Genomic DNA, 19,134 nt, shown 5'->3' with positions numbered 1-19,134 from the left:
TTTAGTTGTTGATAGACCTTTATCTTATTTATTTATATGTTGCTGAGAATCGAACCCAATGCCTCACACATGCCAGGCAAGTGTGCTACTGCTAAGTGAGAGCCCCAACCCATCCCCAATCTGGATTTTTATATGAATCCATTCAGCTTTAAAATTCTGGCTAAAGCTAGATGTAGTGGTGCACACCTGTAATCCCAGTAACTCGGGAGACTGAGGCAGGAGGAAGATAGCAAGTTCAAGAGTCAACCTTAGCAACTTAGACCCTATCTTAAAAGAAAAATTTTTAAAAGGGTTGTGGGTGTATTTCAGAGGCAGAATGCTTACAAACATAAAAAAAAAAATACTGTGTGGTCCAAACAAAACATATCTCTGCCTGTGAGCTGCCACTTTGAGACCACCGATTTATAGCATTAAATCAATTTGCCTGCTCTTTTAGTGTCTATTTTACCTATTGTAACAAAAGTGCCCTTTTCACACTCTTCAATACGTTTTCATGTACATTTGATCCTCTCCACTATGAAAGGCAATCAGGAGATGAGGAAAAAGGCACAGATAGCTGAAGGTAACTTGTCCAACATCACATGATTAGCATAAACTTAAGCCCAGGTCTCCTGATCCTGAGTTCAGCATCAATCCTTGATGATTTCACTCCCTCTTTGTCACTCCCTATGTATGCTTTTGCTTAAGTTTTGTCCTCACTTGAAACAATTTCTTTCTACTAATCCAAATCTCATTATCTTTCAAGACCCATTCAACCTCCATTATCTACATAAAATCTTCTTCTATTAGGTAAAAGTACCAAATTTTCTCTGCTTTTTCCAAAACTAAGTTATTGTGGGCAATAACTTACAAATGGATACTTATCAATGGCCTTGAACCATCAAATTATTTTTCATAACTCTCCATTAGTCTATAACTACAATTAAATCCTAAATTCCTGGTGCTATTCTTCTTTTCTTTTCTACATAGTTCTCAGTGTTGTGTCAGAACACAAAAATGTATTAAATGTTGGATATTTTAGACAATATTTTGAGGAAAAGAATTATGATGATACTATTAACTTACCAGCCTGATGTTGTCTTCTGGGCGGAGTAATATGAACATTGCTTGGAGATGCTGCTGGAGATCACCTGGTGAAATTTACAAAATAAAGGATAATTATTCTCCATTCTAGTATCAAGACAAAAGATTCCTTCTATCCTATCAAATTGTAAAGGAAAGTTCTGGTTCACTGAAGGATTAATTAGACACAAAAATTAAGTATGACTGTTGATTTTTTTTAAATGCAGAAAGAATGGTAGTCTGCATCTTTATACATTCATTTTTAGTCTATACTACATTAAAATCTGCATTTGACCTATGGAAAGTGCACTTGGACCAATCACAGTTTTGTATAATGTCTATGAATGAGAGACCTGCTGGGCAGAGGCAGCTGGCTATGCTTTCAGGCCCACTGAAGGTAGCACTGAGGGCATTTTGAAAATATGATGTGTGATCTAATGTTCAAAGAATCACCCCTAACTTTTAAACAGCCAATCCTTGTATCATTTCTATTTTTGTATAGTAATCTTCAGCTGTACTTAACCTAAGAAGACTATTAGATTTTCCCTAGAATAATATCAATAGTTAGTGGCTGAGAGTATATATTAAATATAGTATATTAGGAATTTCTATTTTCTTAAACATATCACATGCTTTAAAATTGCCATTATTCCAATCCTTATTTGTTCTTATGCATTTTATAAAACTAAGTCGAAATTTTTTTGTACTATAACAGATTTCCTCATATTCCCTATTATATACTAGGAAATATGAGGCATTGGCTAACAGAAGACAATTAGACAATGCGCTGTTATATATATGACAATCTAAGAACCAAAAACTTCATACCTGTCCACCCAGGCCCAGCTTTTTCTAAGAATCTAATGTGACTGACACGGCCACATAATCAGGCATGCTAATATAACCTGTTCTCTCATTAGTCTTGGGAGAATACGTATACAATTTCCATCATGTTAATTTCATAGCTGTTAATTATGGGATGATATGTGCAAAAAGTAGAGAAAAGAAGGAAAAAAGTAGACTAGAAACAGATGTGTTGATCTAGATGGTCACTAAGTCTAAAAGTCTTTCCTGCCTACTCCTTCCCTCAAAGAATAGTTTTCTTGCCTCCCTTCTCAATTTCATGGATGGCTTCTGACCAATTCCATTATTGCAGAATCTATCATCATTTAAAAAAAATATTTATTGTTTAGTTGTAGATAGACACAATATCTTTGTTTTATTTATTTTTATGTGGTGTTGAGGCTCAAACCCAGGGCCTTGTACAGGCAAGGCGAGTGCTCTACCGCTGAGCCATAACCCCAGCCTTCTATCAACATTTTTAAAAAATTTTTATTCTAATTTGTTATTATGACAGCAGAATGTATTACAATTCATATTACAGAGCACAATTTTTCATATCTCTGTTTTTCATGGTTTCTTCACACCATTCCTGTCTTCATACATATAGTTTAGATAATGATGTCCATCTCATTCCACCATCATTTCTAACCCCATGTTCCCTCCTTTCCCCTCCCACCCCCTTTCCCTGTCTAGAGTTCATCTATTTCTACCATGCTCCCCCTCCCAACCCAACTATGAATCAGCCTCCTTATATCAGAGAAAACATTCAGCATTTAGTCTTTTGGGACTGGCTAACTTCACTTAGCATTATATTCTCCAACTTCATCCATTTACCTGCAAATGCCATGATTTTATTCTCTTGTATTGCTGAGTAATATTCCATTGTGCATATATACCACATTCTCTTTATCCATTCATCTACTGAAAGGCATCTAGGTTGGTTCCACAATTTAGCTATTGTGAACTGTGCTGCTATAAATATAAACACTGATGTGGCTGTGTCTCTGTGGTATGCTGTTTTTTAGTCCTTTGGGTATAGACCGAGGAGAGGGATAGCTGGGTCAACTGGTGGTTCCATTCCCAGCTTTCCAAGGAATCTTCATACTGCTTTCCAGATTGGCTGCACCAATTTGCAGTCCCACCAGCAACGTATGGTTCTGCCTTTTCCCCCACATCCTCGCCAACACTTATTGTTGTTTGTGTTCTTAATAGCTGCCATTCTGACTGGAGTGAGATGAAATCTTTGAGTAGTTTTGATTTGCATTTCTCTAATTGCTAGAGATGCTGAACATTTTTTTTCATATATTCGTTGATTGATTGTAATTGTCTTCTGAGAAGTTTCTGTTCAGGTCCTTGGCCCATTTACTAATTGGGTTATTCATTTTTTTGGTATTTAGTTTTTTTGAGTTCTTTAGTACTCTATCTGATGTGCAAGTGGTAAAAATTTGCTCCCAAGATGTAGGCTCTCTAATCACCTCACTGATTGTTTGTTTTGCTGAGAAGATTTTTAGTTCAAATCCATCCTACTTATTGATTCTTGATTTTAATTCTTGTGTTATAGGAGTCTTATTAAGGAAGTTGGGGCCTAATCTGACACAATGGAGATTTAGACCTACTTTTTCTTCTAATAGGTGCAGGGTCTCTGGTTTAATTCCTTGGTCCTTGATCCACTTTTGAGTTGAGTTTTATGCATGGTGAGAGATAGAGGCTTAATTTCATTTTTGTTGCATATGGATTTCCAGTTTTCCCAGCACCATTTGTTGAAGAGGCTATCTTTTCTCCAATGTATGTTTTTGGCGCCTCTTTCTAATACAAGACAACTGTAATTGTGAGGGTAGTCTCTGTGTCCTCTATTCTGTACCACTGGTCTACCAATCTATTGTGGTGCCAATACCATGCTATTTTTGTTACTATTGCCCTGTAGTATAGGCTATGGTCTGGTATAGTGATGCCACCTGCTTCACTCTTCTTGCTAAGGATTTCTTTAGCTATTTTGGGTCTCTTATTTTTCCAGATGAACTTCATGACTGCTTTTCTATCTCTATGAGGAATGTCATTGAGATTTTGATTGGAATTACATTAAATCTGCACAATGCTTTTGGCAGTATGGTCATTTTGACAATATTAATTCTACCTATCCAAGGACAAGGGAGATCTCTTCATCATCTAAGGTCTTCTTTAATTACTTTCTTTAGTGTTCTGTAGTTTTCATTGTAGAGGTCTTTCACCTCTTTAGATTGATTCCCAAGTATTTTATTTTTTGAGGCTATTGTAAATGGGGTAGTTTTCCTTTCAGAGGATTTGTCACTGATATACAGAAAAAAAAAATGGAACAGTTCATGAATTTGCATGCCATCCTTGTGTGGGGGCCATGCTAATCTTCTCTGTATCATTATAATTTTAGTATATGTGCTGCCAATTCGAGCACTTATCAACATTTTTTTTTTTTTTTTTTTTGGTGTGTGGTACTGGGGATTTTAACCAGAGATATTTTTCTACTGAGCTAAATCCCTAGATCTTTTTTTTTTAAATTTTATTCCAACACTCTTGTCAAGTTGCCCAGGCTAGACTTGAATGTATGATCCTCCTGCTTCAGCCTCCTGAATAAGTGGGATCACAGGCATGTGCCACCATGCCTGTTCCATAGTTTTAAAATTGCAAAACAGTATTTATTTATTTTTTTGTGGTACTGGGTATCAAACCTAGGAGCACTTTGCCACTAAGCTACATACATACCTGGCTCTTTTTATTTTTTATTTTGAGACAGGGTCTTTTCTAAGTTACCCAGGCTAGTCTAGAATTTACAATTCTCCTGCCTCAGCCTCCCTACCCACTGGAATTACAGGGATGCACCACCATACCTGTCTGTATTCAGATATTTTAAATGCAACTCTCAGATAAAAAAAAAATTCTAACTAGTTGATGAAACATGAATAAAAAATACTATTAGACTATTGATCAGTTCTCTGTTCTGTCACCCTCTTCCAGTTTCTATGAGCTTAGCAAAGGTAGCTTCAATTTATGTAAAGTTATGGCTTTTTGAACTGCCTTTATACTTATACTGCCTCATCTGTTGTGATCTGGATCACAGATCAAGCCCATTCAGCTTGTTTTAAGTCTACTTTCATTTTTTGTTTTTGGGTACCGGGGATTGAACTCAGGGGCACTTGACCACTGAGCTACATTCCCAGTCTTATTTTGCATTTTATTTAGAGACAGGGTCTCACTGAGTTGCTTAGGGCCTCACTTTTGCTAAAGCTGGCTTTGAACTCTGGATCTTCCTGCCTTAGCCTGCCGAGTTGCTGTGATTATAGGTGTGAGCCACCGCGCCTGGCTCTACTTTCATTTTTAGTACGAGGAAAGCTAAGTGAACAATGTCAAGTAGACATAGAGGTGGCAGTTGAGTTGAGTGTGGAAGTTTGACCAAAGAAAAAGCCAAAAAGGGCAGGAACTTTAAAAGCTACTGAGCCTGCTTAAAATTATAAGGCACAGAGCCAGTCTCAGCAAAAGCAAGGTGCTAATAAGCAACTCAGTGAGACCCTGTCTCTAAATAAATTACAAAATAGGGCTGGGGATGTGGCTTAGTGGTTGAGTGCCCATAAGTTCAATCCCTGGTATCCAAAGGGGGAAAAAATTATAAGGCACAGAGCAATTTGCCCAACATCTTAGACAAATTGGACTGAAACCAATCATTTGTCTTCTTTTTTACTATAAGTGATAAATTGCCAAACAGAAATATAAAACTCAGCTGGGACTACTTCCTCTGTACATTCAAGCTTTTGGGAAGTGTTTCCTTTCCCCATTCCTCTACCTTCAGCAGTGGGCACTGGGGAGGAAGGTTTTAGAAAGTATAAATGCCAAATAATTTTCAAAAATATTTCCTCTTACTTAAAAAAATATTTCCACTGGTGGAGAGTCCTGGTAGGAAGAAAATACCATCTAACAAAATGGATTAAAATTCTGAGCTGCTACATTTTTAACTATGAAAACCCAAACAAGAAGTAGGACAGTCACTTAAATAGCTGAGCATATCTTGACTAGAGCTAAATTCAACTACTGGCTCAATGGGATCTCATATTTCTGGCTCTTCTCTCTGACCTACACACTCAAAGTTTACAGTCTTCTTTGTTTCCTTCCTAGTAATTGCAATTTCTTCTAATCCTGCAGGTCACAAGTCACCAAAGCTGCACATCTGAAACAATGAGCTACCATCTCTTTGTATAGTATTGAACAAGATTACTGTCCTCAGTTGTCTTTTATTTTCTCCCCAAAATGACACAGAGTTTGTTTGGCAGAAGAGAATAATCAAGCTGGTTATTTTCCTAAACTTTGAATAGCCTACAATGAGAACCCTCTCTCCCTAGGACACACTTTATCTGATTCTTTTTAACACCATAGGTGCATTTGACTTTAGAGAAATCCAACAAAAGGAAATATAATGTATATACTATTGTTGGCAAATATTTAAAAATCAGAGTTCTACACTTATTCCTAGAAACACAATTATCTGATGCCTCCTTGTTTTACCAAAGCCCTGTGAACTAAATTTCTAGCCTTTTATTATGTATACATTCAAGAAGCAGACTCTAGAATTTAAGGATGGCTATTTTAATTTGTGATATAAAAACTCTAGGGGCTGGGGATAAAGCTCAGTTGGTAGAGTGCCTGCCTTGCAAGCACAAGGCCCTGAGTTCAATTCCCAGCACCACAAAAACAAACAAAAAACCCTTTCATTATAGTATTTTTGTACCTTCTCATTATTGTTCCAACAAACATTTACTGAACATCTACTATATGTGTAAGGCACTTTGGTTAAGTGTTACAAAAATGGGCTGTGAGAGTGAAAAAGTGATTAAAGAACAGAATAATTTTTTTTCATTATTAAGGAACTGTTGGAAAAATGGGGATAAGGAAGTGAGCCTTTTAAAATAAAACAAAAGGCAAGGTAACAAAAAGGACTGGTATGTGTGTAGCTTTACCTGCATGTTTGTTCCGTCTGTGGCTGATTCTTGGTGTGGATGAGCCATTTCCCCGTGGTAGAAAAAGGGCAGCACCTTTGACAGTTAAAAAGCTCTCGCTGATGCTGTAAAGAAAAAAAATCAAAAGAAAATAAATTACTTAATAAATTAAAGAGGATGGAAACACACTTTAGGATTATTCTCTCTTATTTCACATTAATAGAATAAACAACTCTTTCAGTGTTACCCACAGAATCTGCAAAGGGTAGAACTTTTAATTCGCCAATGGCAAAATTTAGAAACACACAATGGAGGGCTCCAAGTTTGCTTTTGAGTATGGTACTGCTACTCAGGGTTAGCTATTGTATTGTAAATGACACTGCCTATTCAACAGTTCCACCTGGAAATCTAACTGGAATCTTAAATTGCCAAAACTAAACTCTTGGGCTGGGGATGTAGCTTGGCAATAAGGTAATTGACTAGCATGCAGGAGACCCTGGGTTCCACCCCCAGCACTGCAAAAACAAAACAAAACCAAACTCTCTTAAGAGGGTTTTGTTGGGCCCCTGCCCCAACTGAATTCTAGATTCATCCACCAGTTGTATGGGGCAAATACATAGTAGTCATCCTTGGTTTCTCTTTTTCCCTCCTATGTATACATCTAATCCATAAGTAAGTCTATGAACTTTATTTTCAAATATATCTCGAATCTTCCCACTTATCCCTATTATCACTGACTCTGGTCCACTGCACCATCATTTCTCACTAGTATTGCTGTAAACCCTCCTCCCCAAGCCTTTTATTACAGAAAAATTCACACATACATAAAACAGAAAGAATAATAAAATAAACCCCCATATTCCTATTCAGTTTTAATTTATGGCTAATCATCCTCCTCACCTTGCCCCTAAAAGGTGAAACAAATCACAGACATTATTTCAGCAAAAGCCTCTTAATAGGTCTGTCTGCAACTATTTATGTTCCCCTCTCCATTATTCACTCACCAATTAGTGATTTTAAAAATATAAAATCATACAATATCACTTCCCTGCTTAAAACCCTCCAAAGGTTTCCTTTCATACTTAAAAATGAAAAGCCAGTCTTTGGCTTGTTCTTTGAAGCCCTTGTCACACCCTATGGCAAGTTCTTTGATCTTACACTATCTCCCCTTCTGTTTACTATGAGCTAGTTGAACTGCCTTTTCTGATTCTTTAGTATTCCAGGCCCCTTTTTTAAGACCTTTGTATTTTTTGGAAGATTTTTCTCCTGGTCGGTCTTAGATCCAATATCACCATCTCTCTCCTCTCTCATCCCAATAATACTCTATCCTGTTGCTGTTTCCTTCAGGATATTTCTCAAAAACTAAAATTATATTTATCCACTGGTATCCTTGATTGCTTTATCTCCATATAAGAGAATATAAGCTCTATGAGAGCAAGGACTTGACTTTGCTCCGCACTAGAAATAATACTGGACACACATTAGGTGCTCAAAAGATGTGATGAGGGCTGGGGATGTGGCTCAAGCGGTAGCGCGCTCGCCTGCCATGCATGCGGCCCGGGTTCGATCCTCAGCACCACATACCAACAAAGATGTTGTGTCCGCCAAGAACTAAAAAATAAATATTAAAAAAAAATTTCTCTCTCTCTCTCTCTTAACAAAAAAAAAAGATGTGATGAATGAATGAATTCATCTTGGGGCTTTCCCCACAGTTATATCTATTTTGTCTCTACAGCAGGATTATAATTTAGGATGAACCTAACAAGTAAATAAAAAGCAATATAGAATTCAATGCATAGGACAGATTAATGAGCTATAAAATAAATGTATGATGATAAATTAATCGGAAAATGTAAATCACCTGTTCAATGCTGTCAGTTGTTGACTCAATTTTATCCTTTAATAAAGTGGCATGAAGCTGATAAAACTTTTCAGGTAACCTGCCAACTCAATTGAAACATATCTTACAAAACAGCAATCTATAGATGCCACTTTAAAATAATCTGCATGTTGACTTGGAGGGGCTGCCTTGATTTTTTTGTTTTGTTTTCATCTTTAAATAAAGCATTGCTCTCTTGTGGTCTATTGCACAAGCCTTGTCTCTTGTTATATCGTGGTGTGCACATGCTACCCTGCTGTGGGCCACCGTTCCACTCACATTACAGGAACAACCTAAAACAAAATGTCTGAGTGACAGGATGAGTGGGGTATACCACAGACAGGAAATGAAATTCACATTTCTGCCAACACAGCAGCCTTCTGCTTTACTAAATGAAAATATTTTTAAAAATAAAGGCTAAATAATCTACCTATTCACCAGGAAAAAATAACAGCTTTCAGCACTTTGGTTTTCAGTAAATAAAACCGTTCTCTACATCTAAAAATGAAGTATATTTGTTGAGAGCTTAAAACAGCTGAGCATACTCAGTCATTCCTTTTGTGGGATAGAGGTAGTTTCTCTTTGACAAAGAATAGTTTAAGAATTAACTTCCTGGTTTTGAGAGTTCTGTGATATTGTCCTTACATACTTCCGATGCTTATGCTTTTAAGCATATTTATGTAAACTGTATTTAAATGTGTTCTTTAAAATATATGTAGTGCTTTCAAAACAAGATGAGAGCTGGGGTGGTAGACAAGGGTCCTTGGTTAATTCAAAGCTGATTAGACTCCAAAAATTATAAAGATAATACTAACAATCACACTCACATAAGAAATAAAGAAAAAGAACTCTCCTATTTGAATTATTTCACAAATCTCAGCACACTTTTCTGACATAACACAATGCCCAGCAGACACAGCTGAAATAGGAGGCAGTTACTAGGTTTTGATACAAGCTCCCAAAGAAACATGGCATACACCTCTGGATGGTATAATCAGTCATCTTTATTCCATGGCCTCAAATTATGGCCCCTCCGTTATCATAAAGGTGACAGAATGCTGGTCAAAAGGAGACCAGGAATGAGAGTGTGGCTGATTATTAAATTCCTGTATCATGGGGCTGGAGTTGTGGCTCAGCAGTACAGTGCTCATCTAGCATGTGCGAGGCCCTGGGTTCGATCCTCAGCACCACATAATGAATGAATGAATGAATGAATGAATGAATGAATAAAAGGCATTGTGTCCATCTGTAATTTAAAAAATATTTTTAAAAAATCCTTTATCGGAGCTGGGGATGTGGCTGAGGCGGTAACGCGCTTGCCTGGCATGCGCGGGGCACTGGGTTCCATCCTCAGCACCACATAAAAATAAAGATGTGTGCCCACCGAAAACTAAAAAATAAATATAAAAAAATCCTTTATCATCATTGAAAAAAGTTGGAAGCTCTATACATACTAACAAAGATAGGATGGAAGCACAGTGGCATGGAAGTAAAAATCAAAGTTCACAACTCTCAAAGTTTAGGTAGATCAAATTCAACTTGAAAATGAAATGCTTTGTTTGCAACAAATTTCATCTCAGATACTTCAGTTTAAGGTAAAAGCTTAGCATATCCTGCCAGAATATTCAAAGATTTATTGAAGTAAATATCAGATTTTCTGAAAGAGCTGCCTGAAGAGAACAACTGATAGAATTGTTCTCTAATTAAAAGTCTGTTCTTTACAAGGGAAAGTGAAAACTTATTCACATTTTCTGAATTGACAAGTTCTTTATAGTCTGGCCCAGAAACAAGACTTCTTCAAATAACTCTACAGAGTGATGTGAGCATAGATGCCTAAGTCAAAGATAAACCCCAAAAGACTAAAGAACCCTTATATTAAAGAAGAAACAAGATAAAGAGAATGCTACTTTTATGATATAAAGATGAAAAATGACTAATTGCTTATAGGAAAACAACACTTAGAGGATCACCTTTCTAACAGAATGATATTGAGGTCTTCTGGAGTCTTTATTAGCACATAACTGAAGAATGTCTATTCCTCTCTTTGCCATAAAATCACTTGCTCAACAAGGGGAAAGGCATCTCTGGTTAGATAAGTGAAAAGAGCTAATAATAGTTAACTTGACTAGATGCCTACTGTATGCTAGGCATTGAGTACTTCATTTACCCTTCATGATAAACCTATGAAGTAGGTACTATTTTTATTCCTAATTTACATGCAAGAGTCTAAGCAGCTAGGAAGCCTCAGAGAAAGGATTCAAACCAAGACCTGACTTGAAATCACTGGCTTCCTTCTATGTTGCTCTAGCTTTAGGAAACACTTTACTATAGATGAGATACAATGTCCTACCTACATGGCTTTTTGAAAAAAAAATTAAAAATAGAGTACAGAGTGAGAGAAAAGGACTGAAATCAATTCAGACCTCAACTCTTCTCATTCCTCCCACCCACCAAAGGTCATAAATAGATTATACTAAGGGGAATGAAGAACATCTGGAATGAGAAATGAATCCAGTTGGGATGGACAGTTAGGAACTGTAATCTCTGCTAGGAATGATAGTAGCATTTTAGTCTCAAAAATGGAGGAAAGAGCACTGTGCTTTTAATATATCTGAGAAGCTTTCTGTATCATTCCTTTATGATCAAAACACTTCCTCAAGTCTTAGTATCATTAACTGGTAGTTGCTTCTCAGGCAAAGTGTAAAGGAAGGAAAAGGTCAACTCGGAGAAGAAAAACTTAGTTATTGTAACATTGGAATGATCTTTGAGGAATGTAATCAGGGTGATCATCCATGACCAGCAGGAAGGTTAAGGAAGCAAAACAACACACCTGACCAAACTGCTGAAAATCAGAATAGAAAATCTACTGTTTTAAATGCATGCAATACATGTGATAGTTTACTATGAGAAGGCAAGTTTCAGAAAGGGAATGTAATACTTTTATCTCAAAGTTAAAATTAAGAAAGTAGATCTCATGTTTATAATGTTTGTAATGCTGAATTCCCTAGTTTGTTTGGTATTCCTGCCTGAAGCCAAAATTTATAGGTAAATTATTTTGTAATACTGACTGTACATAATATTATCACACAGAGTTGGTTGGTTGGCATTTATGTTAAATTCAAAGACACATAATCTGTTTTTGCCTTAAAGAATATTGACCTAGAGGAAACTTTCAAATACATTCCACCTAGCCAACATTTTACTTTCCCTCTCCTCATAAACTTTCAGACTTGAAGTGCTAGGGAAGCCTCTGCCAATCCCATTAAATGGAAAAAGTATTCATGCCCTCACTTAGTGTGACCATATCATAATGAAAGGGAATTTTTAAAATATATTTTTTATTTGTTCTAATTAGTTATACATGACAGAATGCATTTTGACACATCATACACAAATGGAGTATATCTACTCATTCGTCTGGTTGTACATGATGTAGAGTTACACAGGTCATGTACTCATACATGCACAAAGGGTAATAATGTCCAATTTATTCTACTATCATTTCTTTCCCCATATCCCCTCACCTCCCTTCACTCCCCTCGGTCTAGTCCAAAATACCTCTATTCTCCCCTCTACCCTTATAGTGAATTAGCATTCACATATCAGAGAAAACATTCAGCCATTGGTTCTTTGGGATTGACTTATTTCGCTTAGCATAATATTCTCCAGTTCCATCCAGTTACTGGTAAATGCCATAATTTCATTCTTCTTTCAGGCTAAGTAATATTCCATTGTGTATATATACCACAGTTTCTTTATCCATTCATCTGTTGAAGGGCACCTAGGTTGGTTCTATAGTTTAGCTATTGTGAATTGAGCTGCTATAAACATTGATGTGGCTGCATCATTGTAGTATGCTGAATAGTTTACTCTTCAAGCAGAATGTTCTTTTGTAAAAATTTTTATTCTAATTTGTTATATAAGACAGTGGGATGCATTACAATTCATATTACACATATACAGCACAATATTTCATATCTCTGGTTGAATACAAAGTGTCTTCACACCATTCCTGTTTTCATACATATAGTTTAGATAATGATGTCCATCTCATTCCACCATCATTTCTAACCCCATGTTCCCTTCTTTCCCCTCCCACCCCCTTTCCCTGTCTAGAGTTCATCTATTTCTACCATGCTCCCCCTCCCAACCCAACTATGAATCAGCCTCCTTATATCAGAGAAAACATTCAGCATTTAGTCTTTTGGGACTGGCTAACTTCACTTAGCATTATATTCTCCAACTTCATCCATTTACCTGCAAATGCCATGATTTTATTCTCTTGTATTGCTGAGTAATATTCCATTGTGCATATATACCACATTCTCTTTATCCATTCATCTACTGAAAGGCATCTAGGTTGGTTCCACAATTTAGCTATTGTGAACTGTGCTGCTATAAATATAAACACTGATGTGGCTGTGTCTCTGTGGTATGCTGTTTTTTAGTCCTTTGGGTATAGACCGAGGAGAGGGATAGCTGGGTCAACTGGTGGTTCCATTCCCAGCTTTCCAAGGAATCTTCATACTGCTTTCCAGATTGGCTGCACCAATTTGCAGTCCCACCAGCAACGTATGGTTCTGCCTTTTCCCCCACATCCTCGCCAACACTTATTGTTGTTTGTGTTCTTAATAGCTGCCATTCTGACTGGAGTGAGATGAAATCTTTGAGTAGTTTTGATTTGCATTTCTCTAATTGCTAGAGATGCTGAACATTTTTTTTCATATATTCGTTGATTGATTGTAATTGTCTTCTGAGAAGTTTCTGTTCAGGTCCTTGGCCCATTTACTGATTGGGTTATTCATTTTATTCATTTTTTTCGTATTTAGTTTTTTTGAGTTCTTTATATACTCTAGAGATTAGTGCTCTATCCGATGGGCAAGTGGTAAAAATTTGCTCCCAAGATGTAGGCCCTCTATTCACCTGATTGTTTTTTTTGCTGAGAAGAAGCTTTTTAGTTCAAATCCATCCTACTTATTGATTCTTGATTTTAATTCTTGTGTTATAGGAGTCTTATTAAGGAAGTTGGGGCCTAATCTGACACAATGGAGATTTAGACCTACTTTTTCTTCTAATAGGTGCAGGGTCTCTGGTTTAATTCCTTGGTCCTTGATCCACTTTTGAGTTGAGTTTTATGCATGGTGAGAGATAGAGGCTTAATTTCATTTTTGTTGCATATGGATTTCCAGTTTTCCCAGCACCATTTGTTGAAGAGGCTATCTTTTCTCCAATGTATGTTTTTGGCGCCTCTTTCTAATACAAGACAACTGTAATTGTGTGGGTAGTCTCTGGGTCCTCTATTTTGTACCACTGGTCTACTGATCTATTTTGGTGCCAATACCATGCTATTTTTTGTTACTATTGCCCTGTAGTTTAGGTTATGGTCTGTTATAGTGATGCCACCTGCTTCACTCTTCTTGATAAGGATTTCTTTAGCTATTCTGGGTCTTTTATTATGAAAGGGAATTTTATAACAAGAAATTTTAAATAACAGACCAGAGGTCAAGGGACTACAGAACTATCAATATAGATGCCTACTGAAGTTCAGCTATTCAAAACAGGAGAGAAAAGAAGGTACATCATTGTGCCTTGATGTATGAAATATGGCTGCACAATGTCAAAAAGCATTTTTTTCAGGTAATGAGGAAAACTTGACTTTTTATTCCTAAAGGAATTTAGATCACAATTGGAGACAATCCAACCCAAATATAATACTGCTTTTTCTTTTCTGGTACCAGGGATTAACCCAGGGGCACTTAGCCACTACTGAGCCATATCTCCTACCCTTTTTACTTTTTATTTTGAGACTGTATTTTGCTAAGTTGCTTAGGGCCTCATTAAATTGCTGAATCTGGCTTTGAACTTGCAATTTCCTGCCTTAGCATCCAGAGTGGCTGGGATTACAGGCGTGTACCACCACATATATCTTATACTGTTTTCCATAATTAAACATTTCACTCCTACCATACATTGCCAAACATTCATTTGACAATATCAGAGCATCAAGTCATACCTGGAATCATCTTCCCTAGAGTATTAACTTCCAGACACATGCCTATGAATACAGGCAGCAGGATTATTTCTCTCTTTATCAGAGCTCAAACAAAGGTATATCAGTAGACCAATTACTGGCAAAGCAGAGAAAGGCTTAGGATTCTAGTTCTTATTCATTAACTACAACCATCAGGCCATTTTAGTTCCAGCTAATCTTCCCCTTAACTCTGTTGCACAATGCTCCACACAACTATACTCCAAAGGTGCAGTTATTTGCTTTCCTCTTTCCTAATTTTCTGTGGTTGAAGTGGGGGAAAAGAAAAAGGTCTGTTTGTTCAAGGACAAGAGACAAATTCCAGCCACAACTAACCTTCCTGGTCTTTTCCTACAGATCATAAATGAGAGACAAAATAAACAAACAAAAAACCCTAGAAAATTCCTTTTATTCTGTTCTTTTTGAATGTTTATAAACTGATTAGACTTGTTAAAATTTTTGCCTCAACTATTTGCATCTTAAAAAGGTTTGATAGAAACAATGATTTTAACATTGGTCAGTCATACAATTCAATCATTCAATTTTCATAGATGGGGCACATTTGGTTTGACATTTGCTATTTTGTATTTTGGGTCCAGCAACAGATCTCTCTTTTCTAATATCACCCCAGTCCTCTTCTGGATATATGTGGACTTGGTGGCCTCCAGATTTTGAACTGGGGCTTTGCAAGAAGCTAGAATGTAGTTTAGGTCTAGCCTGTCTCACATTTTTCCCTAGAACTCTAAATCTTAGGCAAATAACCAAAAGGAATAGGTATAGTGGGGTACAGTCATATTAACTGTTGAGAAAGTGGCGAGGTATGTGCCAGTCTGCTCCAGCTCTCTGGCTTTCCATGAATGCCCCTGGCTTAACCTGTTCTATGAGCTCGGTCCCTTTGTCTCCCATTCATTAAGTGACCACTAAAATTTTTTGATAAATATTTTACTTATGAAAGATAAAATTGATTTTTGAATGTGCAACAGAGAATCTGATTGAAGTCCAGAGAATTTAATTCCTTGCCCCAAATCACACAGCTAGTCATCAGGAGAGTCAGAATTAATCCCCCATGTTATCTGACACTCAGGCTGGCACTTTAACCCTTTATCCTATGTTAGATGTTATTATAATATGATATGTTGCTGATTTAATAGGCTGAAGCAAATAGCAGTTAAAAACACATCAAGTCAATTCATCCCAAGAGAACAAAGGCAGGATTTCACTGCAAAGCCTGGTATGGTGTTTGTTCTATTTTTTTCACCATTTCCTGAAGACAAAAGTTCAGATCTGAGTGGGAAAAGATTGAGACATATTCCCATGAGGCACATACTTTCATCCTGTCTCTTAAAGTTGCTTCTTTTTCCTTTAGTAAGTTTCTTAGATATTAAATATTGTGGGGCTGGCCAAGTATGGTGGCACACGTTTGTAATCCCAGCAGCTTGAGAGGCTGAGACAGGAGGATCATGAGTTCAAAGTCAGCCTCAGCAACTTAGTGAGGTCCTAAGCAACTCAGTGAGACTCTTAAATAAAATATAAGAAAGAGCTTGAGATGTGGCTCATTGATTAAGCACCCTGGGTAAAATTCCTGGTATCAAAAAATCAAATAAAACTAAACATTGGGGGATTGAACTCAGGGCCTTGCAAATGCTAGGCAAGCACTCTACTACTAAGCTATATCCTCAGTCCCGCCCCCCCCCCCCAATATTAAAATCTAGGTCTCAAAAATAAAATGTGAGGAGGATCACAGAATCTACAAAGAAATACAGGAAAGCCTACATGGGCAAAGAGTGGCTGCCTGCCCAGTCCTTGGTTCCTTTTCAGTCTTCTCTGAGGCTAAAAGCATTTTCTTCTAGAAGCTAAATGGCTACACATACACTTGATCTCCTTTCAGAGATACAAAGCATTTAGTTTTTGGTTTAGGTTTTTAAAATACTACCAAATAATCAAATGTCAGAGGTGGATGGTGTCTGGAAAGGGTCTAGGGCAGGGCATCAAATGGTCACCGGTAGACCTAGTTCAGCACATTTTGTTAGGCCAGCACAGATTTAAAATAACTTTGATGACAAAATACCTTCGAGAAGAACACATATTCTCTGTTTTTTTTCCAGGTTGCCACCAATCCTGAACTTCCACAACTGCCTGACTCCCAAACTTCTGAGTTTGAGCTAAGTCTAGACCTCCCATGACAGCACTGCTGCCTTTCTAGTTTCCCTCTCTGCAGCTGCCCTGGTGAGACTCAGCCTCAGTCTTGTCTTCAATAGTTGTCCAAAAACTAACCCTCCCAAATACCACCATCACCACCACAAACAACAACAACAACAACACACTTAGATGCCCATGAATGAGTTAGTCTCAAGGAGCTTCCTCAAATACAACTGACCCTAGTCTTCTGATGACTGACTGGTAGGGAATTTTGTTTAGAAGATCTTCCTTCAAGAAGAGAAGAAACTGTCTCAGATCAAAAAAGTACATTTCCATGACAGGCTGAATTAACAAAGCTTCTTGGTTCTAAATTCTAGATTTGGACACTTTTCTTTTGGAAAAAAAAAAAATTTAAAGCTCTCTGACCCAAAAGTAAATGACCTGCACAGTTTCCCCCCAGTATTTAAAATGTTATATATACTGGTTACTTATTGGTTACTAAGAGACATGACCCAACATTACTTGGCACTAAATTTCAAGTAGATGTTGGAATAAAACAAAAGATTAACACTGTTCAGCATTTGAAAAATCATTTCATTTACATGATTAAACAAATTCCTTCTTAGGTATTTAAAACACACCTGCAGAAGGAATGCAAGTTAGTCTTTATTTAACCCGAAATGTCAAACACTGCTTTCAGACCCTTTCTCTTTTACCCTTGGAAAAGCCTGAGGTTCAGGTCATCTTGTATTTGTTGTTGTCACTTTTTGATATTCTTGTTGCTATTGCTTACTTATCCCTTATCCTGGCTCACTCTCTTTTCACTCTGGTTCTTACTTCAATCTTTTTATTTTATTTATTTTACTTTTTAGTAGTAGTTGGACACAATACCTTTATTTTATTTATTTTATTTTTATGTGCTGCTGAGAATCGAACCCAGGGCCTTACACATGGTAGGCGAGCGCTCTACCATTGAGTCACAACCCCAGCCCCTTACTACAATCTTAGATGTTCATTTATATGAACAATAGAATCTCTAAGAGCTTTGCCACCAAGCGTCTCATCTTTCTAATCCTCAAAGACCTTTACCTAGACTCTGAGACTTCTAATTCCCAGGGTCCCTCTGGAGAGCATGAGATGTTGATGAACTCTGGGTGGGGGGGTACTGAGGATTTAACCCAGTGGCAGAGTACCACTCAGGTACATCCCCAGCCCTTTTTATTTTTTATTTTGAGATAGGGTCTCACTAATTTGGTTAGGGCCTTGTTAAGTTGCTGAGACTGGCTTTGAACTTGTGATTTCCCTACCTCAGCATCCAGAGTCTCTGGGATTACAGATGTGTACCCCGGTAACAAGCAATGGTGATGGATTTGATTTCAGGGGGAAAAAAAAACCAACAACTCATATTTTGTGGCAACAACCAACCTGTCTCTCCTTGTAACTCCGATGTGTTCAATCCCCTTTCAACCTGAAGGAGACTCCTAGTCCCTTTAGTTCCTCAATTTTTTCCAGGCGGCCAACTGTTTTTTGGACTTTTCTTTCTTTCCTAATTAACTATCTCATGTCCTATTTCCTAGTTGGTTTCCCTATAATTTATTCTCCTTGCTCCTGAATTCCCTTCATAATACTACAGCTTAACTGTAGGATTCAATGAGGTTGTTTTGTTTTCTCCCTATGTTACTGGAGGTTGAACCCAGGTGTGCTCTACCACTGAGCTATACCCCCAGCCCTTTTTATTTGAGAAAGGGTTTCATTAAGTAGTCCAGGCTGGCCTCAGAATTCTGATCCTCCTGGCATAGCCTCCTGAGTAGCTGGGATTACAGGTGTGTGTCATCATGCGTGGCTAGTGAGTTATTTATTATCTGTCTGAGGAGTGGGCTTCTTGGCAGAAAAACTTTAACCATCTTGTCTAGTGTTCTCTCTCTAATGTCTAGCATACTGCCTGACAGTCAATAAATATATATTGAGTACATGAAAGTAATTGAAGAAGATTATGAAATCACACCTCTGGAAGTCACAGCACACTCATGGTCTCAATAACAAAGATACCAGACACAACAGCAAAAACACTGAGTTAACCCCTTGGCATGTTATTCCCCAAACTCCCTACTCTGGACTCCTACTTCCTTCAACTCTCCATAGTTAACCTGACCTTGTATAATACCAAGAAAATGGTGGCTAGCTAATATTATTATTGTGCTTCTCCATCTGAGAATAATGTGTTC

The 19,134-nt window shown here is 37.3% G+C and overlaps 1 protein-coding gene across 5 annotated transcripts in view; it reads right to left on the bottom strand.

Annotated features, from left to right (window-relative positions):
• SSH2 (slingshot protein phosphatase 2) overlaps positions 1-19,134 on the bottom strand; it is a 255,428-nt gene that overhangs the window by 68,416 nt on the left and 167,878 nt on the right. For all 5 annotated transcript variants that reach the window (XM_081272257.1, XM_081272259.1, XM_081272260.1 and 2 more), the window contains 2 exons: positions 6,885-6,988; positions 1,066-1,130 (listed from right to left, as the gene is read on the bottom strand). In XM_081272257.1, coding sequence (XP_081128383.1) covers positions 1,066-1,130; positions 6,885-6,988 — 169 coding nt within the window. The remainder of the gene's footprint in view (positions 1-1,065; positions 1,131-6,884; positions 6,989-19,134) is intronic.

Source organism: Spermophilus citellus (assembly GCF_964194105.1).
Source record: "Spermophilus citellus genome assembly, chromosome: 17".
NCBI classification, from domain to species: domain Eukaryota; kingdom Metazoa; phylum Chordata; class Mammalia; order Rodentia; family Sciuridae; genus Spermophilus; species Spermophilus citellus.
Note: the sequence above shows the minus strand (reverse complement) of the source record. Positions and strands in the feature narration are given on the sequence as shown.